Here is a 23953-nt window from a genome sequence, read left to right as displayed (position 1 = left end):
GTTAGCATGCTGACACACATCTAAATCAGTGTATAATATAAACAAGGAAGAGCTGGTAGACTCAGTCAATATCTTATCCAGTCAAAAACCAGTCAACGTCTTATCCAGTCAACAACCAGTAAACCAGTCATAAACAGTCAACATCTTATCCAGGTCATTTAGATTTGGCTGCCTTTTAGAATAATTTAAAGAGATAGCAATTCAAAATGGTGACAGATGGAGCTCCTCTCAGTTTGACTATTTAGTCATTTTGTTATGTGAAAAACCTACATGTAGGCCTTCATGTATTTGGTGCAGTCACCTAATAATAGTATCTCTCCCACAGAAGCACAAAGCATTGGGCTTGCCTTTCCCCTCCAGCATGAAGGTTTCTTGTGAGCCTGTAATGATCTGCCTGGATATTCCCTTAATCTATCCCTCTTACATAATCTGCAGCAACCGCGTTCATGAAGCCACTGGCTGTCTCTTCTCGTCAAACGCTCTTGTTATCATAGACTAGGAGCGGGGGTTGAGAGGGACATAGAGAATGGGAGGAAATGGAAAGGGAGGGAGGAGTGTAAAACGAGGAGGGAAGGAGGGAGAAGGGGGGGTGGATTACCGAAGAGGACTCCCCGTCACTCCTCCCGGCCTCTGCAGCCTCCTGGGCTGCCTTGATGGCAGCCACCTTGCGGAGCTCCCGGTTGGCCTGCAGCGTGGAGAAGTAGTTGACTGCTGCAAACTCGATAAGGGCTGAGAAAACGAAGGCGAAACATACGGCAATAAACCAGTCCATGGCCGTGGCGTAGGAAACTTTGGGCAGAGAGTGGCGGGCGCTGATGCTGAGTGTGGTCATGGTTAGCACAGTGGTAATGCCTGGGATACACAGGGCACATAGAGAGATTTTAGACAGAGATACTGGATCGAGGATACATTTGGTTGTCTATCTCCCAGAGCCCCAGGGTTGACTGGCTGGGCTTCCAGGGTACCAGGCCAATCATCTTGTTGAGTGGTGATTTCAGGGCAAGGAGTGGAGTGAAGGGGGTTGGAGGGTCTGACAAGCAACCATCCAGTGGTTTGCATTAAAGAAGTTTAATGTGAACACACATGAGCTTACATGCAATGAAATAGCTTAAGGGGAAATGGTTGAGTCTATTCAAGCATGTCATTTGGCCTGAAAATGGTTATTTCTATGAACCCAATAGATCAAATCTTATCATATATTTTCAGAGAATGAAATTATTTCTGCCGTAATTCTCATGACACTGATCTAACATTACTGAACATTTTGAGCAAAAATAGTGTCTCGAGTTCATCAGATTAGGCTGTCTCGTTAATAATAACTGAAGATACTGTAACTTCATCAATAGCAACCTACAAAATGAAGATTAGCATTGCATTACAGTGCATAAAATCCTCAGAGCCCATTCATAATTTAGATGGTAATTGATGCCCTACTTCGCCAGAGGGTGAATTTGTGTGCATGATGTTTAATCTCTAGCCTCATTTTCACACAAGTTCACACTACTCAACCACTAACCTTGCTCCTACATTCAGAAATACATTTGTGTCCAAATTCAATGCTAAACAGTGCACTTAGTCTTTACTGTCCTTTGGATGGAGGGTCACAATTGTGCGCATTGGTATCTGAGACGTAGACATTATATACAGTATATTGATTATAATGTTTACGTCTCAGATACCAATGCGCTCTGGTATTATTGATAAGTAATATTACCTGTAGCGCTATGAAATATTCAGCCTGGAGACTTGAGTAAACAAGTGGCCAGCGAAATGTAAAAAAGTCCAATCTTTCTTACTTTAAGAAAATCAATAGTTCACCCATTATGTCAAATGTATTCACTTCACCAATAGCGAGAGTCATACAAGATAACAAATTCACCAACGGTAGGGTTTTCAAAGTAACACTGTGTACTCTCAGCATGATCTATTGATCCTGAGAGGCAGCAACCAAAAACATGGCTTAGTTTACTCACCCACAGCTTAGCCTTAACATCATTGCGTGCAAACACAGGAGTGGTAGGGCCTGTGGTAATGCAGTATGTTCCTACGGTAACAGCATGCCTAAATCAACTTTAAGTCAGGTCATTTAGGCCTGCTCTTTGGAAACATGGTATCACAGGACTCGATTAGGGCACGCAACTATGGTAACACTAAGCTTAAGCTGAGGAAACTAAGCCATGTTTCTGGTTGCTGATTCTCACGATCAATAGATGACTTGCTATTTGTCCATATAAATGAGGTCAACTTTCATTTGGGTCAACTTGTAGCATTCCGGTTATGTCTTGGACGCAAATCCATTTGAAATCACAGCAGGGTATTTCTTACGTCGCTCTAAAAGCAGAGGAGGGTTGGGGTGGATGAAGTTTGTCATACCAGCCACAGTGTTTACTGTTCATGGGATGGCCTGTTTTTAGTGATGATGATGATAGTTCCAGAGCAGCACAACTTCCTTGGGTTAGAGTTAGACACATGGTGATCAATCGGATGCGGGTTGGAATGAGATGCCGGGGTAGTGTAGTTTCATCTCAGGGAGACAATGGATGACTGAGCTGCAAAGCAGGCCTGGAGGAGCAGGAGAGTAATGATGATGAGAAGGATGGGACACAGATGAATTGATGAAGGCTTACATGGAACAAGTTTACAGGGAAAAGGAGCAATAGCAGTCCCAATCCTGGATAATGAAGAGAGTGTAGAAAGGCTGTCCTGTCCACAGATTATATGAAGCAATTTACTGTGCTATACAGTACGCATAAATGTCTTCTGAAATACTTTCTACTGGTATTGGATAAGGTTCATTGGAATGCCAAGTGACTTCACTGACAGGACTATCTAGACTTGCAGGAATTCACCCTCTTGTCTCCTCATAACATTGGGAAGAGACTGAACATATTCATAGAATACCAAAGTTTTAATGAACTACTTAACCTGTATATCAAAATAAATTGATTGCGAATTTCAATCTGTACAACCTTTGTCAGAATGGAGTTGCTTATTTCTAGTGGTTCACTGCAAGTTACGTTTCAAGGGAGTACAAATAAGTTGCCATTGATTGAGAGTGTTAAATAATATTATGGCCAGGCACCTCATCTGAGGCAGGGCTACTATGGAAATTGATTGGCTGCATTTATTTCTATTCACAAATTGGATCTTGTTGACAACAACAATAGCAACAAACAGGCAAAGCAGTTGTGCCTCAATCCGTTGCATTTAACATGGCAACAGATATCTGAGCGAGGAATAACACTGTGGAGATTCACAAATACAAACAGATCCGTGGATACAATATGTGTCCATGGTAATAAATCTCATCACATTTATTCAAAGTGAGTTTGAATCGCTGACCTCACACTATCGAGTCAAGTCATTATTAATTCACATAAGGGACATGCTCTATACTGGTCCATTAACAGGGTACAGCTATAATTTAGCAGAGATTGTTTTCATTAAGCTAAAACTGTCAACAACAAAAAAAGGTCCATTGGCCACTGCCCTGCTATGCTCTTAACAATGACATATTTACACAGTTCATTTGCTCGGGGGGGGGGGGGGGGGGGGGGGGACATGTAGAGAGCATTTAAGTGGATGTAATCATGTTTCACTGCATTTAAGCACTGCTTCAGCGCTGAAAGCCAGTACAGAACTCTTGATAAAGTTAGCTACAGTACCAACTCTCTATAAAAAACCCACCAATGGCCAACACTGCCTGTCAAATTCATGCACTTGGTAATGATCACACTGAGGAAGAGGGATATGGGAGAAATCGTGTCAGTAAAAAAAAAGCTGAGAGGCCAGAGAAAGAGGGAAGAAGAGGAGGAGGAAGAAAATGAAGGAGAAAGAAATGAGGAGCCTGAGGCATCCGTGCGCTTTTAAAGGCTAAAAGCAAGGTACAAATTAGGCCCACTCAATTAAGTCTGTGAGACTTCAGCTCGGGGGACTTTCAGCTCTTCCAGAGTCACAACAACAATGGCTCGTGTGCTTTAGTCCTGATGGAGTGCTTCTGCATAGCTCTCTATCTCTCTTTCTCATTCTGCACCTGTCAGTGCATTACTACAACCTATTTAGCTACTGCACTCAAACAAAAATGCTGGGTTTAAATCAACCCAATTTTGGTTATTTGGTAACCCAGCGCTGAGTAAATATTGGACAGAACACACGTTGAGTTATTGTGACCCAGCCATTCGGGTTGTTTGGATTACCCAACATGGGTTAATTTAAGCATAATTTGGGTTTTTATTCACTTTCATGCTGGGTTGACCCAGCAGCTGGGTCTTTTTAATGTAATCCATAGGCTCTTAAGGAACACTTGTGTAAGCCTCATTAAAGCTACAAACGTGTCAGTCTTCAACCTTAACATTTGATGACAATAAAACAGAACAGATGAACCGGAATGACATTTAGTCTCACGGGTAGCCCAAAATAACTTCCTGAAAGTCACACCACTGCTAAGCCACACCTCCAGTCTTCTGATCTGACCCACTGGGTCATATCTCAATACCACATATCATCAACAACCCAACCTTGCTCTTTTTATAGAAAACAACCCAACTAAGTGACCCAATACCCAGCAACCCAGCAGTTGGGTCATCCAAACAACCCAGCATTTTCTTTTGTGTGGCTTCTTGCTGTGCCCCATATTACGGTTGTCATGTTGTTGTGTCACCAAAGCATTCAAATACATTGGATTTACAGAAGCAATTTACAGTCTCTTAATCGTAGCATTTTGGAACGCAAAAACAAACAGTGTAAACCGTGAAGATAAAGCCTGTCATTCTTGGGTTTGGGGAAAATCCAATATGTTTATGCAACAGCCTCCTAAAGGACACACCATGTTCACACTAAAAACACTCCAATATCTTCACAGCGCTCCCCCGCAACTGTGTGAAATGAAAGCAGTGGGATGTGGGAGGTTAATGACTTTCCGCATATGTGCGTTTCACGTGGGGCCCAACTTGAACACGTACTAATGATTGGTATCTTTCACTTCTGTGTGGGATTTTCAAAAATGCTGACGAGCTTCCAAAGAGAGCCATAATCTACAAAGGCCAGTAGCCACTACTCCTTGCTCGCGAAAACGTAACTGAGGATATTCAAATTGAAAATCGAAAGGATGGCAAATTAAACTTAGGAGCTCCATGCTCCCGAGGCTAGAGGCTGAAACAAGTGTCGCATGATGTAATGGGAACAAGCGGAATCTGCAAGTCCTCGGAACGAGTCCAAGTAAACAGCATCACCCCCCCCCCCCCCCCCCCCAAACCTTCTCGGTATGACTGATTTCAAAGTAGGAGTTATTTACTATTAATTCAGCTCCACCACTTTGGAGGAAATAAATATAATGAGGTAGAAGGTCTGAGAGCTACCATGTGACTGTGCTGCCTTTTATCTCTAGCACCACTCCACTAAGTGAAGCACTCCATAGAATGCAGACCATTACCAAGTTCTGCCAAGAAAGAACATTAAAATACTATATCCTCACCTAATCTACATAAAAGGATACAGAATGGATCATGTAATGAGTGGTGAATTGGTATAATCCACCTTTGTTCTTTTGTTATGTTAAAGTGGCTCTATTGTGTAACTCCAAAGGAACTCCAACTTATAATGGAACCTTCAGGGGTAACCTTGCAACATGTAAGCATGGTGGACAACCCAGTGGAGACATGGAGGGAGTAAAGGTGGAGATCAGGAGGAGGCCTACCAAATACAGTTCGAGCAGGAACAGATTCCTTATTGATCCAAAAAGAGACCTGAGCCAGGATCACCGTCATGATACAGGGAATGTATGTCTGAATCAAGAAGAAGCCCATCTTCCTTTGCAGGTGGAAGTGAACAGTCATGATTACATATTCACCTGTCAGGAAACAAATGGAATTTATGTCTGTGGCGCAGAGTTTCTAACAGGCAACATTGTTAAATCAGAAATTCACTGGGCACAATACTGATTTGTGTTACAGACAACAGATCAGACAGTGAGCATCACGGGGGGAGACATCATGCATACAGTACGTGCATACAGTAGCACCTGTCAAATACCCCACATTGAATGTGTACCACAAAAAGCAAAGATTCAGAGGAAAATTCCATTTAGAATGTACTAATGTCTTTAGATTGGAATCCTGCAAAGCCATATGCATACAGGATGCAGACAGTTAGTTAGCATAGTTATCTTTTTAGGCCTATTTCTGTAAGCATTACTTAAGCATAGAGTGAATGAACACATTCTTACCTGTGTTGGATTTTAACCTCTCACTGGACACTGTCTGTCCTATTAGATCGTACTGTAGCAAGCTGGAGGACTCCTCTGGTACTTCCACAGAGAACAGTGGTCCTTTTTTCCATGTGTACACAATTTCACTCATGGGGTAGGCATCTGGACAGCAGAAATAAACGATTCTGTAGTCAGTATGTGATCACCAGCTCTTATGGTGGAACCATCTGTCTGACTAAGGCTTATCAAGACAACTCACAACTACCAAACTTGAGAGGACAGGCATGGCCGTCCATGGGGAAGTTCATCAGTCGCATGGGACACTCCGCATTTATAGTCAATCTGCAATGGAATGGCAAAGAGTATTGGACACACTGTATGTACAGTAGTAACGCTCACCTATGATCATATATAACTAAATCACACCAGCATACAGTGGGGTAGTATCATATTTTCAAAACAAAGCAATACTCATAGAAATGCGCCTGGTTAAGTATGCGTATATTGCACAGACAGCTCAACCATACCCATGTGTTCTAATGAACACAGAGTACTACGTAGGTCTATCCTGGACCTGGATGGCTGTGTGACTCATTAGTACCTCATGGTGTAGAGGATAGTTCCGTTCTGCATGATGCGGAACAGCTTGTTGGGAGTGGTCATGTTGTGAGAGATGGACCTCTTGCCATTCCGGAAGAATGTGTCTGGCGTCCAGATCTTGCTGACCATGAGGTTGTTGAGCCGCAGAATCTCGATGGGGCCCTCGAATTTCAACCTCTCGTCAATCCACGTTTGACGGAAAAATACGTCCATGGTGTACTCCTACAACATGGTGGTGTGGAACTCAAATCAGCAATCAATTCGTATGCAAGTGAGGGCATATACTGTACAGTATGTACAGCATATCAGTGACCTCATTTGATTTTTTTTAGCAAATTGCCAGTAATAAGTCAACTTATTTCATTTATGCAAATGAGGAGTATATTTTTCACATTTGCGTTTTTTTCTCCAGAAAGGATTGCTTATGGATACCTTTGTGTGTTTAAATATGACTGTTCTCAGATTTTTATTTCATAGATTTGAGGTGTGCATTAAAATTAGCATTTTTTGCAAACGCTATATATCCATTGTTTAGCTAGAATGGGATGTTCATATACAGCATATTTGACTGTGATATGTATTCACCTACTGTATCTATCTTAAGATGAATGGACTAGTCACTTTTATAAGAGCATCTGCTAAATGACTAAAATGTCATATGTACTGTATTACATACAGATCTCATATTACAGCATTGATTAATTTTATATAAATCTATGATTTGTACAGTTCTTTATTCAAAATGTAGTTGTTTGTTACATTTGACCGTGTAAAACCTAGCAGTACTACTTATTTATCTGAGAGTGAGGCAGATATATATAGCGTTTTGCAAAAAACTACGATTATTTGTCTCTGAAATGAAACCATCAAGTGATAGATTTTAAACAAATACATGTCTGTCATTGAACAACCCCATGCCATGATTAGATAGTGGAAAAACAAAAACCAATCTCTTTCATAAGTTCTTTAAACAATAAAAGTTAATTTACCAACATTTCAGAAAATGGATATATAGTGGTTTTTTTTATGGGGGGGGGGGGGGGGGGGGGGGGAGTCATAATGTAAAGTATCCCCTCTGTGTTGTTTGTGATCTGTTTAATTACTGTGCATATCCATATTTCTCAACTCCTCTACATGAAAACAAATGACTGAAGATCCAAACGGTAACCATGGATATGGCTTTTTCAATCTGGGAATGCTTTTTGACAAAATGGATGGCTTTACTGCTCTGAAGGGTCTTATCTATACTGCCTGTAGGATGGCTACTAATGTATCACATGGTATAGTGGGTAAAGGAAATAAAACGATCAGCAGGCTCGGGACCCTCACTGGCAGAGATTGTCAACCAGATTAAAATCCCTAAGCTGCACTAATGACATTCTGCCCAAATGCCAGAATAATATGGCTGGTAGGAACATGACTTGAGACTGTGGAGGGACATTCTAGCACTGAGAGCAACAAGCAATTATCTGTCTGCAATAACACAAGTGTGTATTAAAATATCCATAAATTGCCATTACTCTGGAGTCTTGTGTTATAGAAATGGACTGGATAAAGTAGTACTGCGGCCACATACCATCTCAACATCTGACACTGGACCAAAGCTGGTTACAAAGATGTCTGTTTTGACCTCGGTAACTGGACCTACAAAGATAAGTGTTGGTTTGGCATAAGACAAAGCCAAATAAACATAACTCTTCAATCTAAAAACAAAAGGAAGCACGTAAGATATCGACAAGATAAAAACGCTGTTATTGTTAATGATATCCCATTGCCAGTTTACATTTACTAGACCTGTGGAAGTGTTGGATATCTCACAAGTCAGCACAATAACATCCCTTAGTAGGATTGGCCCTATGTGAGAAAGACACCCTAAGTGGGTAAATAAATTGTCTGGACACTCGAGGGCACACATTTGAGTTATAGTAAGTGCACCAAAAGCAGCTTCCAACGATCGGATAGTGACCAAGAATTAGGGTATATCCGGAACATAAGTGCCTAAGCACAGTGGAAAGTACAACTTTATCTATTGAGTGAGAAGACTGGAATTTAACACCTTTAAAAACAACCTGTTAGAATTCTAAAATATGCATTACTGTACCTCCAAATCCAGGTCGCAGTCTGTTGTCATATCCATCTAGTAATCTATCCAATATACGCGTAATGTTATCCAAATAGATATTCCCATCAATCTCGGTCGATTTCGGATTATTTCCCCAAACATTGCTCACACTGTAAACAAAGTACATCTTCATTATCTGTCGCCTTATTCTACTCGGTGCAACTTGTTACTGCACCAAAGTTGCATAATTTACATCGATCAACATCCTAACATGCGTAAAGTCGGAGAAGAATAGTTACTTGTACTCACCAGGACAGGAAAAAGAAAGTGAAAACGAAAGCCATGCCTCATAAACACTTCACAGCCTAAAAGCCCTGGTCAACTGTTATAATTTGCATATTCCATCATTTAAAACCATTATAAAACACCGATCACACGGTTTAGTGTAAAAAGCGAGGGCATTTGCGCCAGTCCTGCTCTTCTTCTCCAGTGCGGTTGCGCCTCATCTGACTCGCTCAGTTGAAAAACTAAAGAGTTTTAAGAGACTGAAGAGCAGGGACGGAGGGCATTGAAAATAATCGAATAAGGCATTATGGGACATTAGAAGGAAGAAATCAACTGATAGTTTTGGCGGGGAATTAGCAAGGACCGGTTTGGAGATTTGGAAAAGGCTCAAATGTCCTGCTGCAAGAGATTACACCAGAGATGGTTTAAATGTTTGTGGTGGAGAGCATTCTACAGATGTTAATTCATAACAAAGTTGAGGAGATAAAGCATCAATACTCATTGCCTGTCGACCTTGGACATGTCAAACAGCTTTTCAGTCTGTTTATGATTGTTCAAATCTTCTGCATGTCAGCATGTGTTAACAAACACAAATAAAGCAGAAAAGTCTAGGATGGTGGTGGTGGTGGTGGTGGCAAGGCAGGAGTAGGAGGTTTGCTGGCTCACTCAACTCTTGCTCACCTGGAGTGACGTTGTCCAAATTTCAAATTTGACTGTTTAAAAAAAAAAGTATTAATTGTGTTATACCACTTAGATAGAATCATAGTTGTATGGACACATTGATTCTGACCAGTACAGTAACAACGGATCTCATTTCAAATAGGGAATAGGGGAATATTTCATACAGCGCAAAAACAAATGTGAGAGCAAAGTGCTTTGTGCAGTCAAATATTATATGCTATTTAGTTCAAATAAGTTCTCTGCCACAATCTCTACTTTGATTTTCTGTTAATATTTGATTCATATTTTGTGCTTTTCTTCTACTGTGTTAGTCAGTACAAAACATGGTAGACCACTTTTAATTGTAACTTTTACATATCCTTTAAATTAAGGGTATAACATATTCACCATATTTATAATTTATCTAACGGAGATACATGTTTTCTAAAAAAAAAAAAGCATGAAAAGTGTTATAAATGATTTATGCAATGATATACCACAATCATAGTGTTATTGTACTCAATGTGTAAGTTATATAATGTTATAAATGCACTTTGAACAGTGTACACCCACCTCATCTCCTTCAAGATGTGGTGCAGTGGGTAATGCTGTGTCTACGTTATAGACAATGTGTTAAATGTAGGCGGTCAAGGGAATAGTCATGAAAATATACACTGAGTGTACAAAACATTAGGAACATCTTCCTAATATTGAGTTGCACCGCCCTTTGCCCTCAGAACAGCCTCAATTTGTCGGGGCATTGACTGCAAGGTTTCAAAAGCATTACACAGGGATGCTGGCCCATGTTGACTCCAATGATTCCCACAGTTGTGTCAAGTTGGCTGGATGTCCTTTGGGTGGTGGACCATTCTTGATGCACATGAGAAACTGTAAAGCGTGAAAACCCAGCAGTGTTGCAATTCTTGACACACTCAAACTATTGCGTCTGGCACCTACCACCATACCCTGTTCAAAGGCACTTAAATCTTTGTCATGGCCATTCACAATCTGAAATGCACACATGCACAATCCATATCTCTATTGTCTCAATACTAAACAATCCTTCTTTAACTTGTCTCCTCCCCTTCATCTACACGGATTGAAGTGAATTTAACAGGTGACATCAATAAGGGATCATACACAGCTTCACCTGGATTCAGTCTATGTCATGGAAAGAGCAGGTGTTCCTAATGTTTTGTACACCACGGGCTAACACAGTGTTGTGGCCTGCAGGAGACCTGAGTTTGACCCTAGGAAGGTCAAATGGTCAGCCCTGGTGATAGCAGCAGAAGCACTGATTGCGATGGCAGTGATAATGATTGCGGTTCTGTGTAGCTCAGTTGTTAGAGCATGATGCTTCCAATGTCAAGGTTGTGGGTTCATGTCCCATAGTGGGCTGGCGGTAGGAAAAATGATGCACTCACTACTGGAAGTTGCTCTGGATGACAACATCTGTAAAAAAAAAGATGGTAGCAAGGGCAGTGGTTGAATTAACATTATAGTAAACATTACTGTGTAATATGATTCATTTAGCATTAATGGAAGCCATGCTCTGAGCCAAGATGCCCTTTAGGAAGGGAGCTTATTTCAGATTTCACTGGTGTGAATCTGCTTGGCATGCTATGTAATGCCACCATTGAAATGACACAGGGCCATTACCCTAATCCACCTCCATGGCAGTGAGGTTTAAGCACCGTGCAATGGGCACAGCATTATTCATCACATGAGCCGTGCCATCCATTATGGGAATAGGGGTCCGTTCAGAAGGCAATACAGCAGGGGCTTCAACCACAGATCATTAAGAAGAGGTAGAACCATGACCATCACATCTCTGTTGAAGCGGCCGAGGTGTGCTCCCTGACTGACACACACACACAAATCCATGATGGTGTCCCAGAGTGCACTGATGCAGAGATAGATATGGTGATTTTTAAGCTTTGCTGTTCTTTGGAGCATCATCTATGTCATAAAGTGCCAAATGGTCAAAGATAGTGCCGCTGAAAGGCATTTTGGCCCACAAGTGGAGCCTAATTGCTAATTGTCCAGATACAACATATCCTACTCTGGGAAGCATTCATTCTGGTTCATTACATTCAATATGCAGTGTTTGAATTAAAGGTATCTCTGGATCGTTGAACAGATCACTTGAATCTTAAGAGTTGAACTGCGTACATGTTAACAATGATAATAATGGATTACATTAACATTGTGCATTATACAGCTCTCAAAGCACTTCATATTGCACAGGGGTAACTTGAGGGCTAACTACACTCATCACCAATGTTTATTTCTGCACTGTAGACATTTTGAGCCAGGATATCACACACATTAACGGTGAGGGTTTTCCATTCCATTTTTTAAGATACAAAATATTTTACATGATTTTGTGTCATAACTAAGTCACTCCAGAGATGACAAACTAAAACTTGATTAAGCCTCTGACGACGTCTGAGTGTTCGCAAATAACTCTTGATTTTCAAGTATTATAATTCAATCAAGCAGCTTTCTCAGTGCCTTGCAGTTACTTGCTTCATAGAAACCTTTTTCTAACTCCCTGACCTTTGTAAAAGAGACCTTTACCAAATTGCCTGGGAACATAGAACATTTGGTACTTTGTTTTGGTCAGTTCAACAACTTCTGGGCATACTCAGCATCTCCAGCAGAAAAAAAGCACATATTATTTATGCAATGAAATGTTATTGTTCATAATTGTGCATTGACATGGAATGAAGGAAAGTTAACTTTATTCACCCCACCAACTTTAGTAGTGTACATTTCAACAGCATGGTCAGCAACACAACTCCCAATAGACCCTTGTAAGGCAACCAACTGCAATTGAAACTTCAGCTCTATGGACAGTGGCATAATCCTACCAGACCTAGGTTAGGCGGTCTTAAAACTTCAGCACCATGGACAGCAGCAGAAGGTTAGCTAATGCTGTGGTGTACTAAGAGGCAGTCAAAGCATTTCATGATAAAAAAAAGCTAGTAAAAGATCAGGCTGAGGAGCAGGCCCTCCTCCACTAAAATACAGACACCAGCTTGTGACCCAGTGAATGTCCTATTTTACAGCCAACTGATCTGGAACATGTTGTTGTCATTGAGTGTCAGTCTCTTTCAATACTAATTATATCCCCTGTTTACTGCATAACCTCTTTAATTATTAACATCAACTCTGGGTAAACACCAGATTACATCCTTTCTCTAATTCGATGAGATCAATGTCTACTTTTAATCCAAGTTTGTATTCAATGACATATTAGTCCAAATGTATAAAGTAAATGTGTTCAATACTTAGCAAAATCTGAAGCAATTCTGTAGTGCTGTGTTATATTTAACATACCGCCAACAGTGGATGTGGCAATTCTGCTTTATTATACAGTATCTATGGTAACGGCTCGCTGTTACAAAAAAAGAAACTCAGTGAGTCAAGTCAAAGTCAGAGAGCCTGCAGAGGTGGTGTGGGTGGGCAGTGGTTGCTCTGAGGTAAGCCTAGCAGGGCTCTTCTGTGAGGGGGCAGAGAAGGGGGCAAAAGAGGAGAGATAGGAGGAGTGAGGAGCAGATGTTGACATGAGGGTCTCACGTGGGAGGTCTGCTGGTGGAAGAGCTCCAGTTACTCCGTTGGAATCTCCATATTTGAAGCCAAGACACCAAAAGGCACTGTTTGGCAAGGTCACTCGGATATTCTTCCCAACTGTGGCTGAAAGCTGACACTCACCCCAAGACACTCACCCCGGATTTGGCGATGGTGTCCATTGTCGTGTCGTGTGAAGGGCGCTGTGACCTTGAGAAACAGCAGGTGGCGCCTCCTCCTGTTGGTGGCAGTTAATGAGGCATAGAGGATGGCTGATGGTCTCTGTTTTTACTGGTTATCTACAGTTTCAAAACGTAGCTCACTCCTGGCATTGGCAAGGAAACTGTTGATAGTCATGGCCAAAGCAACCTGGTGTCACAGTGTGGGGAAACCACAAGTCTGCTGAAGAACATAAACAAATGTAAAGATTGGCGTTATAATTTCCATTTTGGAGAAGCTATGACGTATTGCATGTACATTATAGATATCAAAAGCTTTTGACGTCAATAACTTAAGTTCTTCAAATGGTTTCACAACAACTTTAGAAACAGCACGTAAATGTATATACAGTATATGCTACTCTATGCCGTGTATCTTTTGGCATGAGAAACAGTTCTGAGAAACATCAAGTTCATGTTGAAATACAGCTTGCTTTGGAAATCAGACTTTGTTCAATGAGTCAGCTATGATCGGTCCTTCGAGTACCAGATGTGTCCTTTTTGAGTTTTTATGCTTTGATTATCTATTTTAATTGGCAAAGCTCTTTTATTTCATCACTATAAGACTACTTTTACGAAACATCTTGTCAAGAGAGGCATCATTAAAATGTACCTTTTAGGGCCGTTTAATTGTGATCCTCCATTTAACCTTTTACTTCAAAGGGCTAAATCAAGGTCACACAGAGTGATTCTTGGCAGTCTTAAACTGATATAATTTGAAAGAAAAGTATATACCTCACACACATGGTCGTGAACAACAACAAAAAATAAAACACCTGTCCCATGTCAGATATAGAGAGTTAAAATGTATTCCATTTTGAGATTGCCTCCCAATATTACACTTTATATACACACCACAGAAGACTGAAATATAACAAAAAGTGTTTGACATAGAAACACCCGATTATCAAAAATAAATAAATATATATATATATATTATATATTAATTTGGAAATTCAGAAAAATATGAATAACATTCCACCCAAGAGGCCAAATGGGGTGCTTTTGGTCATTGACTGCAAGAAAGGGCTACTCAAACACTGTAAGTGCAGTCATCATTTCACTGCATGTTAAATACACAAAAACCATTCATTGTGGTGGAAAACAATGTGATTGCAATTTTGATACATGACACACTGTACGTACTACAGGTATATACACCAAACATCAAAATTATAATCCAAAAGATGGGTTTTGAAAAACTATGCCTCAAAAGATATGAGTCCCATACAGCTTCAATGTGCCACCCCGGCATCCTGCCACGTCGCCATCTCACTTTGGTACCTGGCCATGTCAGACGTCCACAGGGGGTCTATACACAGATCTGTGACCAGGTGCAAACTCCCCACATTAGGTTTATCAAAAATAATCCAGTCTGTCCACACATATGGATACTGCTTTCAATAATCATGTGATGATGTTGTTTTCATGTATTACACTTTACGTAGGCTACTGTGTGTGTGTGTGCATGCGTGCGTTCGTGCGTGAATACACCCCTGGTTAGAATGAATTGTCTGCAAAGAATGCTATTGTAATTTCATAGCTAGCTAATAATTAAAAAGATTAAACCTATCGTGCTCCAATTTACAATATGTTGCTTGCTCCCGAGTAGGTACATCATAATTACAAGTGTATCCTTTCCAACAGCAACATACTTACATAACATTTGATTCAATATACAACACATGGAATTAACTTCAGCAAGTGGATCTGTAAACACACAGTCCATGTTCCATTGTGTAACAACCTATACTGATAAACAGTAATTATATAGCAGTTCCTAAGAAATAATATTGTTGTAGTTAGGCAACACAGGCTAGGTATAGAGGCAACACAGGCTAGGTATAGAGGCAACACAGGCTAGGTATAGAGGCAACACAGGCTAGGTATAGAGGCAACACTGTGTGTGTGCGTGGACACTATGTGTGTGTGTTATGTGTGCGTGCGTATGTAGTGCATGTGTGTACGTGCGTGTAATTTTGCTTTGAGTACACTGAGGGATGCACTCAGTGTCCTGCCCAAGCTATTTCTCTATCATGCAGATGTGCAATCATAATTTGATCGCCCTGTTGCAGGAAATGGAAAACTTGTGGCGTATTTAGAGATTTAAAAAGGCTTCTGAAATTTGTAATTTACACTTAGACATTTTAAATGTGATTTTCCTTTACGAAAAATGCATCAACACCTATAAAAATGTCCATTAATAATAATTATAATCCACACAATAATTCTAATTTCCTGTTGCTGCAGGCTTATTTTACAGCTGTACGGTAGCCAAAAACTGTCTCAAATGAAGATCCTACATCGGTATACGTTTCCTTTCATCTGAAACGTAATATTAAATCAGACACCAGAGACAACAAAAATAACATTGACTTCAGTAAGGAGATTGCAATACTTGTCAACACTCAAGTAAAAAGAAGAACTCAAACATCATGTAACTTTAGTATTTATCATTTTGAAATGAGTCCGGGAATGTGTCTGTACATTATTTTTGCGACTAATGTACAGCATTTCAGTATTCAGTATTTGAGCTTTGACCTTTCCAGTGTATTAGTTTAACCGGCAAACATAGCACATCACAGAGTGTGTACCGTTGTGGGAGGACTGCTAATGTTTACTTTCTTCCTCTTTTTCCTTGCTTGTGGTAACAGTGCGACCCAAAGTCGTGGCAGATGATACGCTGTGGTGTGCTATCTGTGTCCACAGGCTCTCTGCACAAACAGACTAGACTGGCCTCTCTCTCCATCAATACCCTTCATGCCAGCAAACAAACCCTGTACTTAAACACAGCCAAAAACGCTGTATTCCAATACATGGTGTGATGCAGTTTGACTGGACATGAGGGAGAAAATATGACTAGTGTTTGATTACGAAGAGTCAGTAGCCTATCAGTCACTTGTAAACCTATGCTCTTCAGTTTTAGTGCTGAGAGGAAGTCTGTGTGACCTTGGAGAGGAAACACGTGAAAATAAACTCTCTGAAAGCAACATGATCAAGTGTTGAATACTTGAGATGTTATTAAGAAGTGTAGAGCAAATGAACAATTATTAGAAGAGGTAGTGGCTGAGACAGGGGTTTATGTGCATTCATGATGGATAACAAACGACAGGTGAGTGAATGAATGAACTAGTGACAATTTAACAAACCATTTTTATTGTATTGTGCATGGTGTGTTTTTATGTATCTGATGTAAACCACGATGGAAGCCAAATACACATGTCAGTTTTTAGCAAATGGACAATAAAGCTTTTGAATTTGACCTTGTTGTTTATTTACAAGTTTGTCCACTATGGTTTTAATGACAGATGTTCTAATGGTTATTTGTCTAACTGAGGTTTCTCTCTCTCTACATGGTCTAATTACAATCTCAGAATAGCTGGGTTATTCAGCTACTTTCCAAAAACATAATCTCATGCATAGCAAATCAAGTAACCAGGCTACAAGTAAACCGATATGAAACAAAATATACCCCAAGAGGGGACTTCAACATTCAATTGTCCAATAATGTCCACTAATATCATGTTGATGTAGGTCTGTCTACACATGTGGCAGCTAGTAGCTCAATGATACACATCTTAATTGTGGGTTGTTAAGGAATGACAGATGAGAGGGATGTTGATTAATTGTGACTATTGTCCAGGGGTCTCGTGCGCTCTCTGCCCAGTGCGGTGCGCCATTGCATTTGTATTCCACCAACGCTTGTCCACTTTTACAAAGTGGCATATGTCAGTTTCAGGAGTGGGTAGCGCTTGATTTGAAATGTATAGCATACTTTCTATTGTTCATGTATTCTATCGGCCTCGAGGCGCATTATTGACGCAAGAGCAACAGCGAGTGGTAATGAAACCAATTTGAACACGCCTTTGCAAGTTTGCGTCAAAAACCCGAACCCGTAGGAGAGGTGCAATGGGTGAAATTGATTGGGAAGTTGAGTCATGTCATAAAAACTTTGAGGAGCATCCCACCTTGAAAGAGAGAGAGAGCGCAAGCGAGCGAGCACATCCAGCCCAGCCCAGTCCAAACTGGCGTTGACTATTTCACGAATGCTCTGACATTATAGGTTTATATAGCCTATACATGTTGTGTTCGAATGATTTCAATCTAGGCCTACATATTCTGAATATTGATCAATTCCAAAGGAACGAATCATATGTTCCGTCGCTGCCCTGCCCCTCTAAACACACCACTAACAAATAATCCGATTATTACCTATTACTGCTCATCATTCTGCGCCTCAAAACATCCTGGATCACGCGCACTCTGAGCTGTAAGTGCTTCTCTCGCCCGTGAAAGAGAGAAAACGTGAAAGATAAGAGAACGTGTGTAGCTACAGCTCAGAGTGCGCGCATATTATGTACACACACTCACACACACTGTTAAATAGTTGTCCCTCCCAATGTTCTGTCGAAGCATGCAACAACCACAAATCTGTTGAAGCATACATTGATGTTAGATAAAGTAGCCGATGCAACACCTCATCCTAATTGCTATTGTTGTAGTATTTAAACATTCCTTCTAAGTGGGATAAAACATCGATATGAACGGAAAATAAGAACGTAAAGTGTTATCTATATTACGTTTGTTTCACACGTTTTAGAAAATCATGAAGGGCGAGTGAGATCCATCCGTTTGCCTCTAACTAACTTGTAGGCTTCGCTTGCCCATTAAAACATTTTCTCTGGCAGGGAAATTGCTCTACCACCAGCATCAGCAGCCACTGCTTCTTGATGTTGTGGTAAGAAATGCGCATGCGTCCCACACTGGAATTACTGCACTGGCCAGAATAAGTTGGATCTCGTCTGTCTTCACTGAAATCCAAAATCATATCAAAACTATGGCGGTGTTGAAAATAAGAAAAATGAGCTGCTTTGGGGTTTGGACCTTTCCTGTAATAGTGGCCGTGGTCTGTGCGCAAAGGTAAGTGGTCAGTTTAGATGCTCTTCACTTTGTATGGCTGTGCTTTACACTGTACTGTAGAAAAACTGTAGAAAACAGTTAAATAATGCCTTCAGAAGCCTGTAAATATAATAATGTATTCCTTCTCTTTCTCTAGTGTCAATGACCCTAGCAATATGTCAATCGTAAAAGAAACTGTGGATAGACTGTTGAAAGGATATGACATTCGCTTGAGGCCGGATTTCGGAGGTAATTGAAATAATTTAATACAAACTCTAATTGACGTTTCTGTTGTCAGCCCTATAACACCCAGTTGTTGCTCTAATTGGGTGGAACGCGCAAATCCCTTCTCATTTTATAAAAGTTAAACGCACATAGTTTACCCACCGGTTGTCCAGGTAGCCTATAGATAGATACATTTGGCCACCTCGTTCCACATGTGCTAAACGACACGGATTAGGAACACTTTATAACGCAATACCAGAAGGGTATTTTACATTGTAGGCTCAATCGACGATACACATTTTGACTGTAGTGTCATGAAACGTGATTTTCAATTCCCCAACCCAGTGTTATGTCGGCGATTTGTGTCTTGCCGAGGCTACCTTACGAACGCGCTCATCTCTCTATTCAGGTGTAAAAGCGGTCGACATAGGTACACACTTTCAATTTCCTCGGAAGCACTTAGACGAAATAAACACCATGCACGGTGTTTTGCGATGGACATCAAAGGCACCGTGCGCACCTGTTTTTTTTAATGCCCATAGTGTTTGGTGTTATCTGGCTGACAGCAAGTCAATGAATGATTGCTCTCGTGTGTTGATGGCACGCAGTTGCTATAATTCAAAGTGTTATCACACATTTGTGGTTTATGGTATAAAAAAAATAATGAAATGGTTAACATTACGGTCCATTTTGTTGATTTGTTGCAGGTCCCCCTGTGGGAGTGGGGATGAATATAGACATAGCCAGCATAGACATGGTATCGGAAGTCAATATGGTAAGTACTCGATTATCACCCTCTCCTAATGATTTGTGGGTATTGCTCTGATATTCCACGCACGGTCTTTCCCAAAGGAAACCCCCCAGCGCACTGCAAGGAATAGGCTACCAGTCTAACCGATGCTATCAAAAATATTTCGTCTTCTCACAGCTGCATTGATCTGCTGGATATTGTCAATGCACCTACGGTGATTGCTTGCATAATAGGGTAGGAACAATCCAAAAACCTTCAGAAGTCATCTCAATGGCAACAACCCATTTTACTATGACTATTGACGTTTTTAAATTCACACCTATAGGCCTACAATGTTGTTGCTAATCCACCCATAACAGAGTTTCACAAATGTGAATGTTTCCTAAAAACATGTTTCAGGATGTAACCTGAATTTCAATTTATGTCAGTTGATTATGGAAGCTCCTGCCTTATGGGATGAACACAAGGGGTTGGTTGACATGTCACTTACCTGTGTTTGAGAAGAGTGAACAAGGTGGTTTGAGTCTTTGTAATGTGTTTACATGTAGTGGTAGCCTGGAAATACTAATCTTTCAAGGAATTTACGAAGTGCATACTGCTGGAGAGAAGTTTTGCTTCATGCAAGAGCATCCCCTAGTGCTACTTAGTCAGAACTGCACATCAATGTAAAGGGTGACAGGTTTTCCAGGCTTTGACTGAGAGGAAAGGTCCCTCCACCAAACCTTTGGGTATCTTTTGGATAAAAAATCCGTGGTTATGCTTCCAGTCATATCAATATCATTTCTCAGATTTGACACGTGTTACGAGAAACCAATAGACCAATAAAGGCCTTTTTTTTTTACATGACACTGAAACGGCTATTATTATAATAAATATAAATAATATTATAAATGCGTGTATTTGGATTCCTGCTGAGTTCGCGTACAACGACTGCATTTGTGATGAAATAGCAGACACACACAAAGGTCTAGCTTTGCTCAGGTACGTTTCAACTCTACTGGTTGTTGAAATGATGTTTTCCAGTGGTAATGGTACTCATCGTGATACGAGGTTAAGAGCACACAATTGACTGTTTTTCGGCACAAATACCCATAGGCTTTAGTTTAAACTGTTGTCATCATAGTCATCCCCCACACCAACTGTAATTCCAGTTGGGTTTATTGTATAAAACAAGATGTATGATTTACAAGATGTTACTCGTGGAAGTTGCCCCTGTCATCCATATTAGCATGCATTTGCATGACGTCAGAAGGAAAGCCAGAGAGAGTAAACACATGGATCACTGGTCTAGTGCCCTCCGCATTTCGATTTGTCTGGCTCTGACTCCTGCATGCCTTCATCCAGATTAAACAGTGCTTTTCACTGTGTCGCCACAAAGCCAGTGGCCAACGCACCATGAACTGAAGGCTACTGCCTGTGGCAATGTGGACGACCCCTATGTGATAACAAGACGTTGGCCTTTGTTATGCGTCTGCATGTTTAATCTCCACCTGGGTTATTGTTTTAGATATTGATTTGACCTTTAATGCTTTCAACAAATATGCTCAGCGACTATTATCACGTTGCGCTAATCCACAAAGCCGGAAGTAGAAATAGGAGAGGGATTGTGCTCTTCCAAAAAGTTGTACATTTTTTTTTTATTATATATTTTTTTAAATCAATACTTTGAGTCAAATGATCAGTATAATATTGTCAGAAATAGTACCGCAATATGTAACTGTATACATTTCCCCCCCCATCACTACTCTGTGGTGCCTCCTCTTTTATCTCAGCTCCCCCAAGCTTTTAGCTCCTCTTAAAATCATAGATGGGATACGGATGGTTTCTTCTTCTGTTTAGATTCAGGCCACATAGTTGGTTGAATGCATAAGCCTCACTACTTCCCCAGAGAAGCCCACATAGTGGACTGGAAGGAGGGGATGGGACAGTAGTGTTTCCTAATGGACCCCTTTTAACAAGAGGCTGAGTGAGGGTGACGTTTTTTAAAGTCTACCGACAACTCATCCTCTCCCACCCTCCTCCACTGTACTCCAGCAGCACCATGTCTTTAGCAGCTACTCTACCTGCCTCGGACAATGTTAACTCATTAGAGCCAGGGAAGGGAGCTCCGTGGTGATGTGCTTGGTCTGTGGAACAAAGGCCCCAGGTGCCGTCTGTCCTCTGGTTTGAATTCGCCGTGGTTACTGAGTCACGTAACGTATGTTGATCCAGCGTGCCAGGTATTTAATAGGCCTGTGTTTGAATGCACATTCCCCGAAAAGGTCTTCTGCTCCTGGATGTTCTAACATCCAGAGCCCTGGGAGGAGAGAAAAGGGTAGATGTGAGGCTGGGTGAAGTAAATCCTTGGCGTCAGGCCCAGCGCGCGAGAAAGTGTTCTAACATTAACAACCTGCTATTTGGAGAGGCAGTGTCCGTTAGGTTGGAGGGAAGGTCATGCACCTAATGTTGCTTGGGGTTCATATGATTCAGAGATAGACACACACATAATACAAATGAAATAGAGCAACTTTAACTCCATGCAGCTAGTTAATCTTTTTTCATGGAAGAATCTACTGCAGTGTTTTCCTACATTTAAACTAGGTTCTTTCTCTATTTCTCGCTTTTTCTTTCTTTCTTTCTTTCTTTCTTTCTTTCTTTCTTTCTTTCTTTCTTTCTTTCTTTCTTTCTTTCTTTCTTTCCTAGTTGAGTAATATTACTGTTGAATGAGCCATTTTTATTGTAAAAGACTATGCCAACAGAGTCCTCAGGGAAAGAAATACTCTGTGTTGAGGATGAGACAAACTTCTTCTCCTATTCCAAAAATCAGAAATACCATTATTGATGTAGACAAAGGTCAAGAGGAGCTTATTGATTGCTGGAGAAGGTGCTCAGAATGCAGAGCCCTCCATTTTGAAACTCAGCACAGTTGATTCATGGCAGCTGTGGAGATCAAGATATCACAGACATATCTGTAGAAAACTGTGAAGAACAGACTGTCCTGTATCAAAGGATTACTATACTGTATGATTAAGTGATTGAGAGATACAACGTGGAGCAAAATTTACCCAAGGCGTGTTTATGTTGGCATAGTTGGACACATTTATTGCAATAAGTTTAAAATATTGACTGTCCCTGAGATGACACATGAAGCTGAAAGGGAAGAGTGGGTTAAGTTGAACCAAAGGGTTAATTGAGCCACCCATTGTTTCTAAGCAACCATACAAAACATGAATCATCCCACCAAGTATTTAGGAAGAGGTCATCATTTCATGCAGTCGGTAAAGGAAGAAACCAAATCAAATGAATATATTGTGTTAGAGGTTCCATGATTCTGGTATCTAAACCAAAGTAGGTAATTTACAGATTGTTCCATACATCAGTTGGGTTCTTTATAATTTTCAATATAAGGTCCTAAATCTAGCATGATAGTGCATCCTTGTAGCTGTGTGGGCTAATATAGTCAAAATGTTTGTCTTAGGATAAATCGAGCCATTGGCCATGGGTAAAGTTGAGCCAATTGTTGAGCCAATAGCAAGTTGAGCAAATTGAGGTGTTTTCTACCCAGGTGTAATGCAAGGCCTTATCGCTGGGATATGAGGTAACACCAGGGCCTGGCCTATGTTTAAAAAATTACAAATTGTTACAAAGCATTTGTTAGGTGTTAAGCATGTGTTAAACTATGCTTAAAATGATTCAAATAGAAAAAGTGATTGTGATTGTTTTGAATTGTGTTTGGGAAATCAAGATAGACATGGTTTTTAAAAGATAGGGGTAATATTTCATTCAGTACAGAAATTTGGAGGCGCCTCAACTTACCCTGTCCCACTGGCTCAATTTACCCCATACCCTGGCTAAGTTGTGCCAAGAGACCACTTTGTCCCTTGACAAGCTATGTATTCAAAACTGTGATGTTCATTTCTTTGGACAAGCTATGTTTTCAAAACTGTAACTGATTATTTCCAGGGATACACAACATCCTGAAATACACTGAGTGTACAAAACATTAGGAAGGCCTTCCTAATATTGAGTTGCATCCCCTTTTGCTCTCAGAACAGCCTCAATTCATCGGGACATGGACGCGTTCCACAGGGATGCTGGCCCATGTTGACTCCAATGCTTCCCACAGTTGTGTCAAGGTGGTTGAAGGTCCTTTGGATGGTGTATCATTCTTGATACACACGGGAAACTGTTGAGTGTGAAAAACCCAGCTGCATTGCAGTTCTTGACACACTGAAACTGGTGTGCCTGGCACCTACTACCATACCTCGTTCATAGGCACTTAAATCCATTCACAATCTGAATGGCACACATACACAATGTCTCAATTGTCTCGAGGCTTAAAAATCCTTCTTTAACCTGTCTCCTCCCCTTCATCTACACTGATTGAACTGGATTTAACAATTTATAGACATATGGGATCAGAGCTTTCACCTGGATTCACCTGGTCAGTCTATGTCATGAAAAGAGCCGGTGTTCTTAATGTTTTATACACTCAG

The 23953-nt window shown here is 40.7% G+C and overlaps 2 protein-coding genes across 3 annotated transcripts in view; one reads left to right on the top strand and one right to left on the bottom strand.

Moving 5' to 3' along the window:
- Positions 1 to 9579, bottom strand: part of LOC110537754 (gamma-aminobutyric acid receptor subunit alpha-6) — a 38491-nt gene extending 28912 nt beyond the window's left edge. Inside the window, exons 1-8 of one of the 2 annotated variants that reach the window (XM_021624117.3) lie at positions 9177 to 9579; positions 8907 to 9037; positions 8382 to 8449; positions 6807 to 7027; positions 6465 to 6547; positions 6224 to 6367; positions 5696 to 5848; positions 599 to 852 (exon numbers count right to left, since the gene is read on the bottom strand). In XM_021624117.3, coding sequence (XP_021479792.1) covers positions 599 to 852; positions 5696 to 5848; positions 6224 to 6367; positions 6465 to 6547; positions 6807 to 7027; positions 8382 to 8449; positions 8907 to 9037; positions 9177 to 9211 — 1089 coding nt within the window. In that variant the 5' untranslated portion in view covers positions 9212 to 9579. The remainder of the gene's footprint in view (positions 1 to 598; positions 853 to 5695; positions 5849 to 6223; positions 6368 to 6464; positions 6548 to 6806; positions 7028 to 8381; positions 8450 to 8906; positions 9038 to 9176) is intronic. The other variant, XM_021624118.3, reaches the window with a different exon arrangement.
- A 5834-nt stretch (positions 9580 to 15413) lies between these two features.
- LOC110537751 (gamma-aminobutyric acid receptor subunit beta-2) overlaps positions 15414 to 23953 on the top strand; it is a 93079-nt gene continuing 84539 nt past the window's right edge. The window contains exons 1-3 of the mRNA XM_036937769.2: positions 15414 to 18523; positions 18660 to 18751; positions 19435 to 19502. Coding sequence (XP_036793664.1) covers positions 18441 to 18523; positions 18660 to 18751; positions 19435 to 19502 — 243 coding nt within the window. The 5' untranslated portion in view covers positions 15414 to 18440. The remainder of the gene's footprint in view (positions 18524 to 18659; positions 18752 to 19434; positions 19503 to 23953) is intronic.

Source organism: Oncorhynchus mykiss, chromosome 12 (assembly GCF_057628025.1).
Source record: "Oncorhynchus mykiss isolate SJ-2025 chromosome 12, ASM5762802v1, whole genome shotgun sequence".
Classification (NCBI taxonomy): Eukaryota; Metazoa; Chordata; class Actinopteri; order Salmoniformes; family Salmonidae; genus Oncorhynchus; species Oncorhynchus mykiss.
This window is presented reverse-complemented; position numbering and strand designations above follow the sequence as displayed.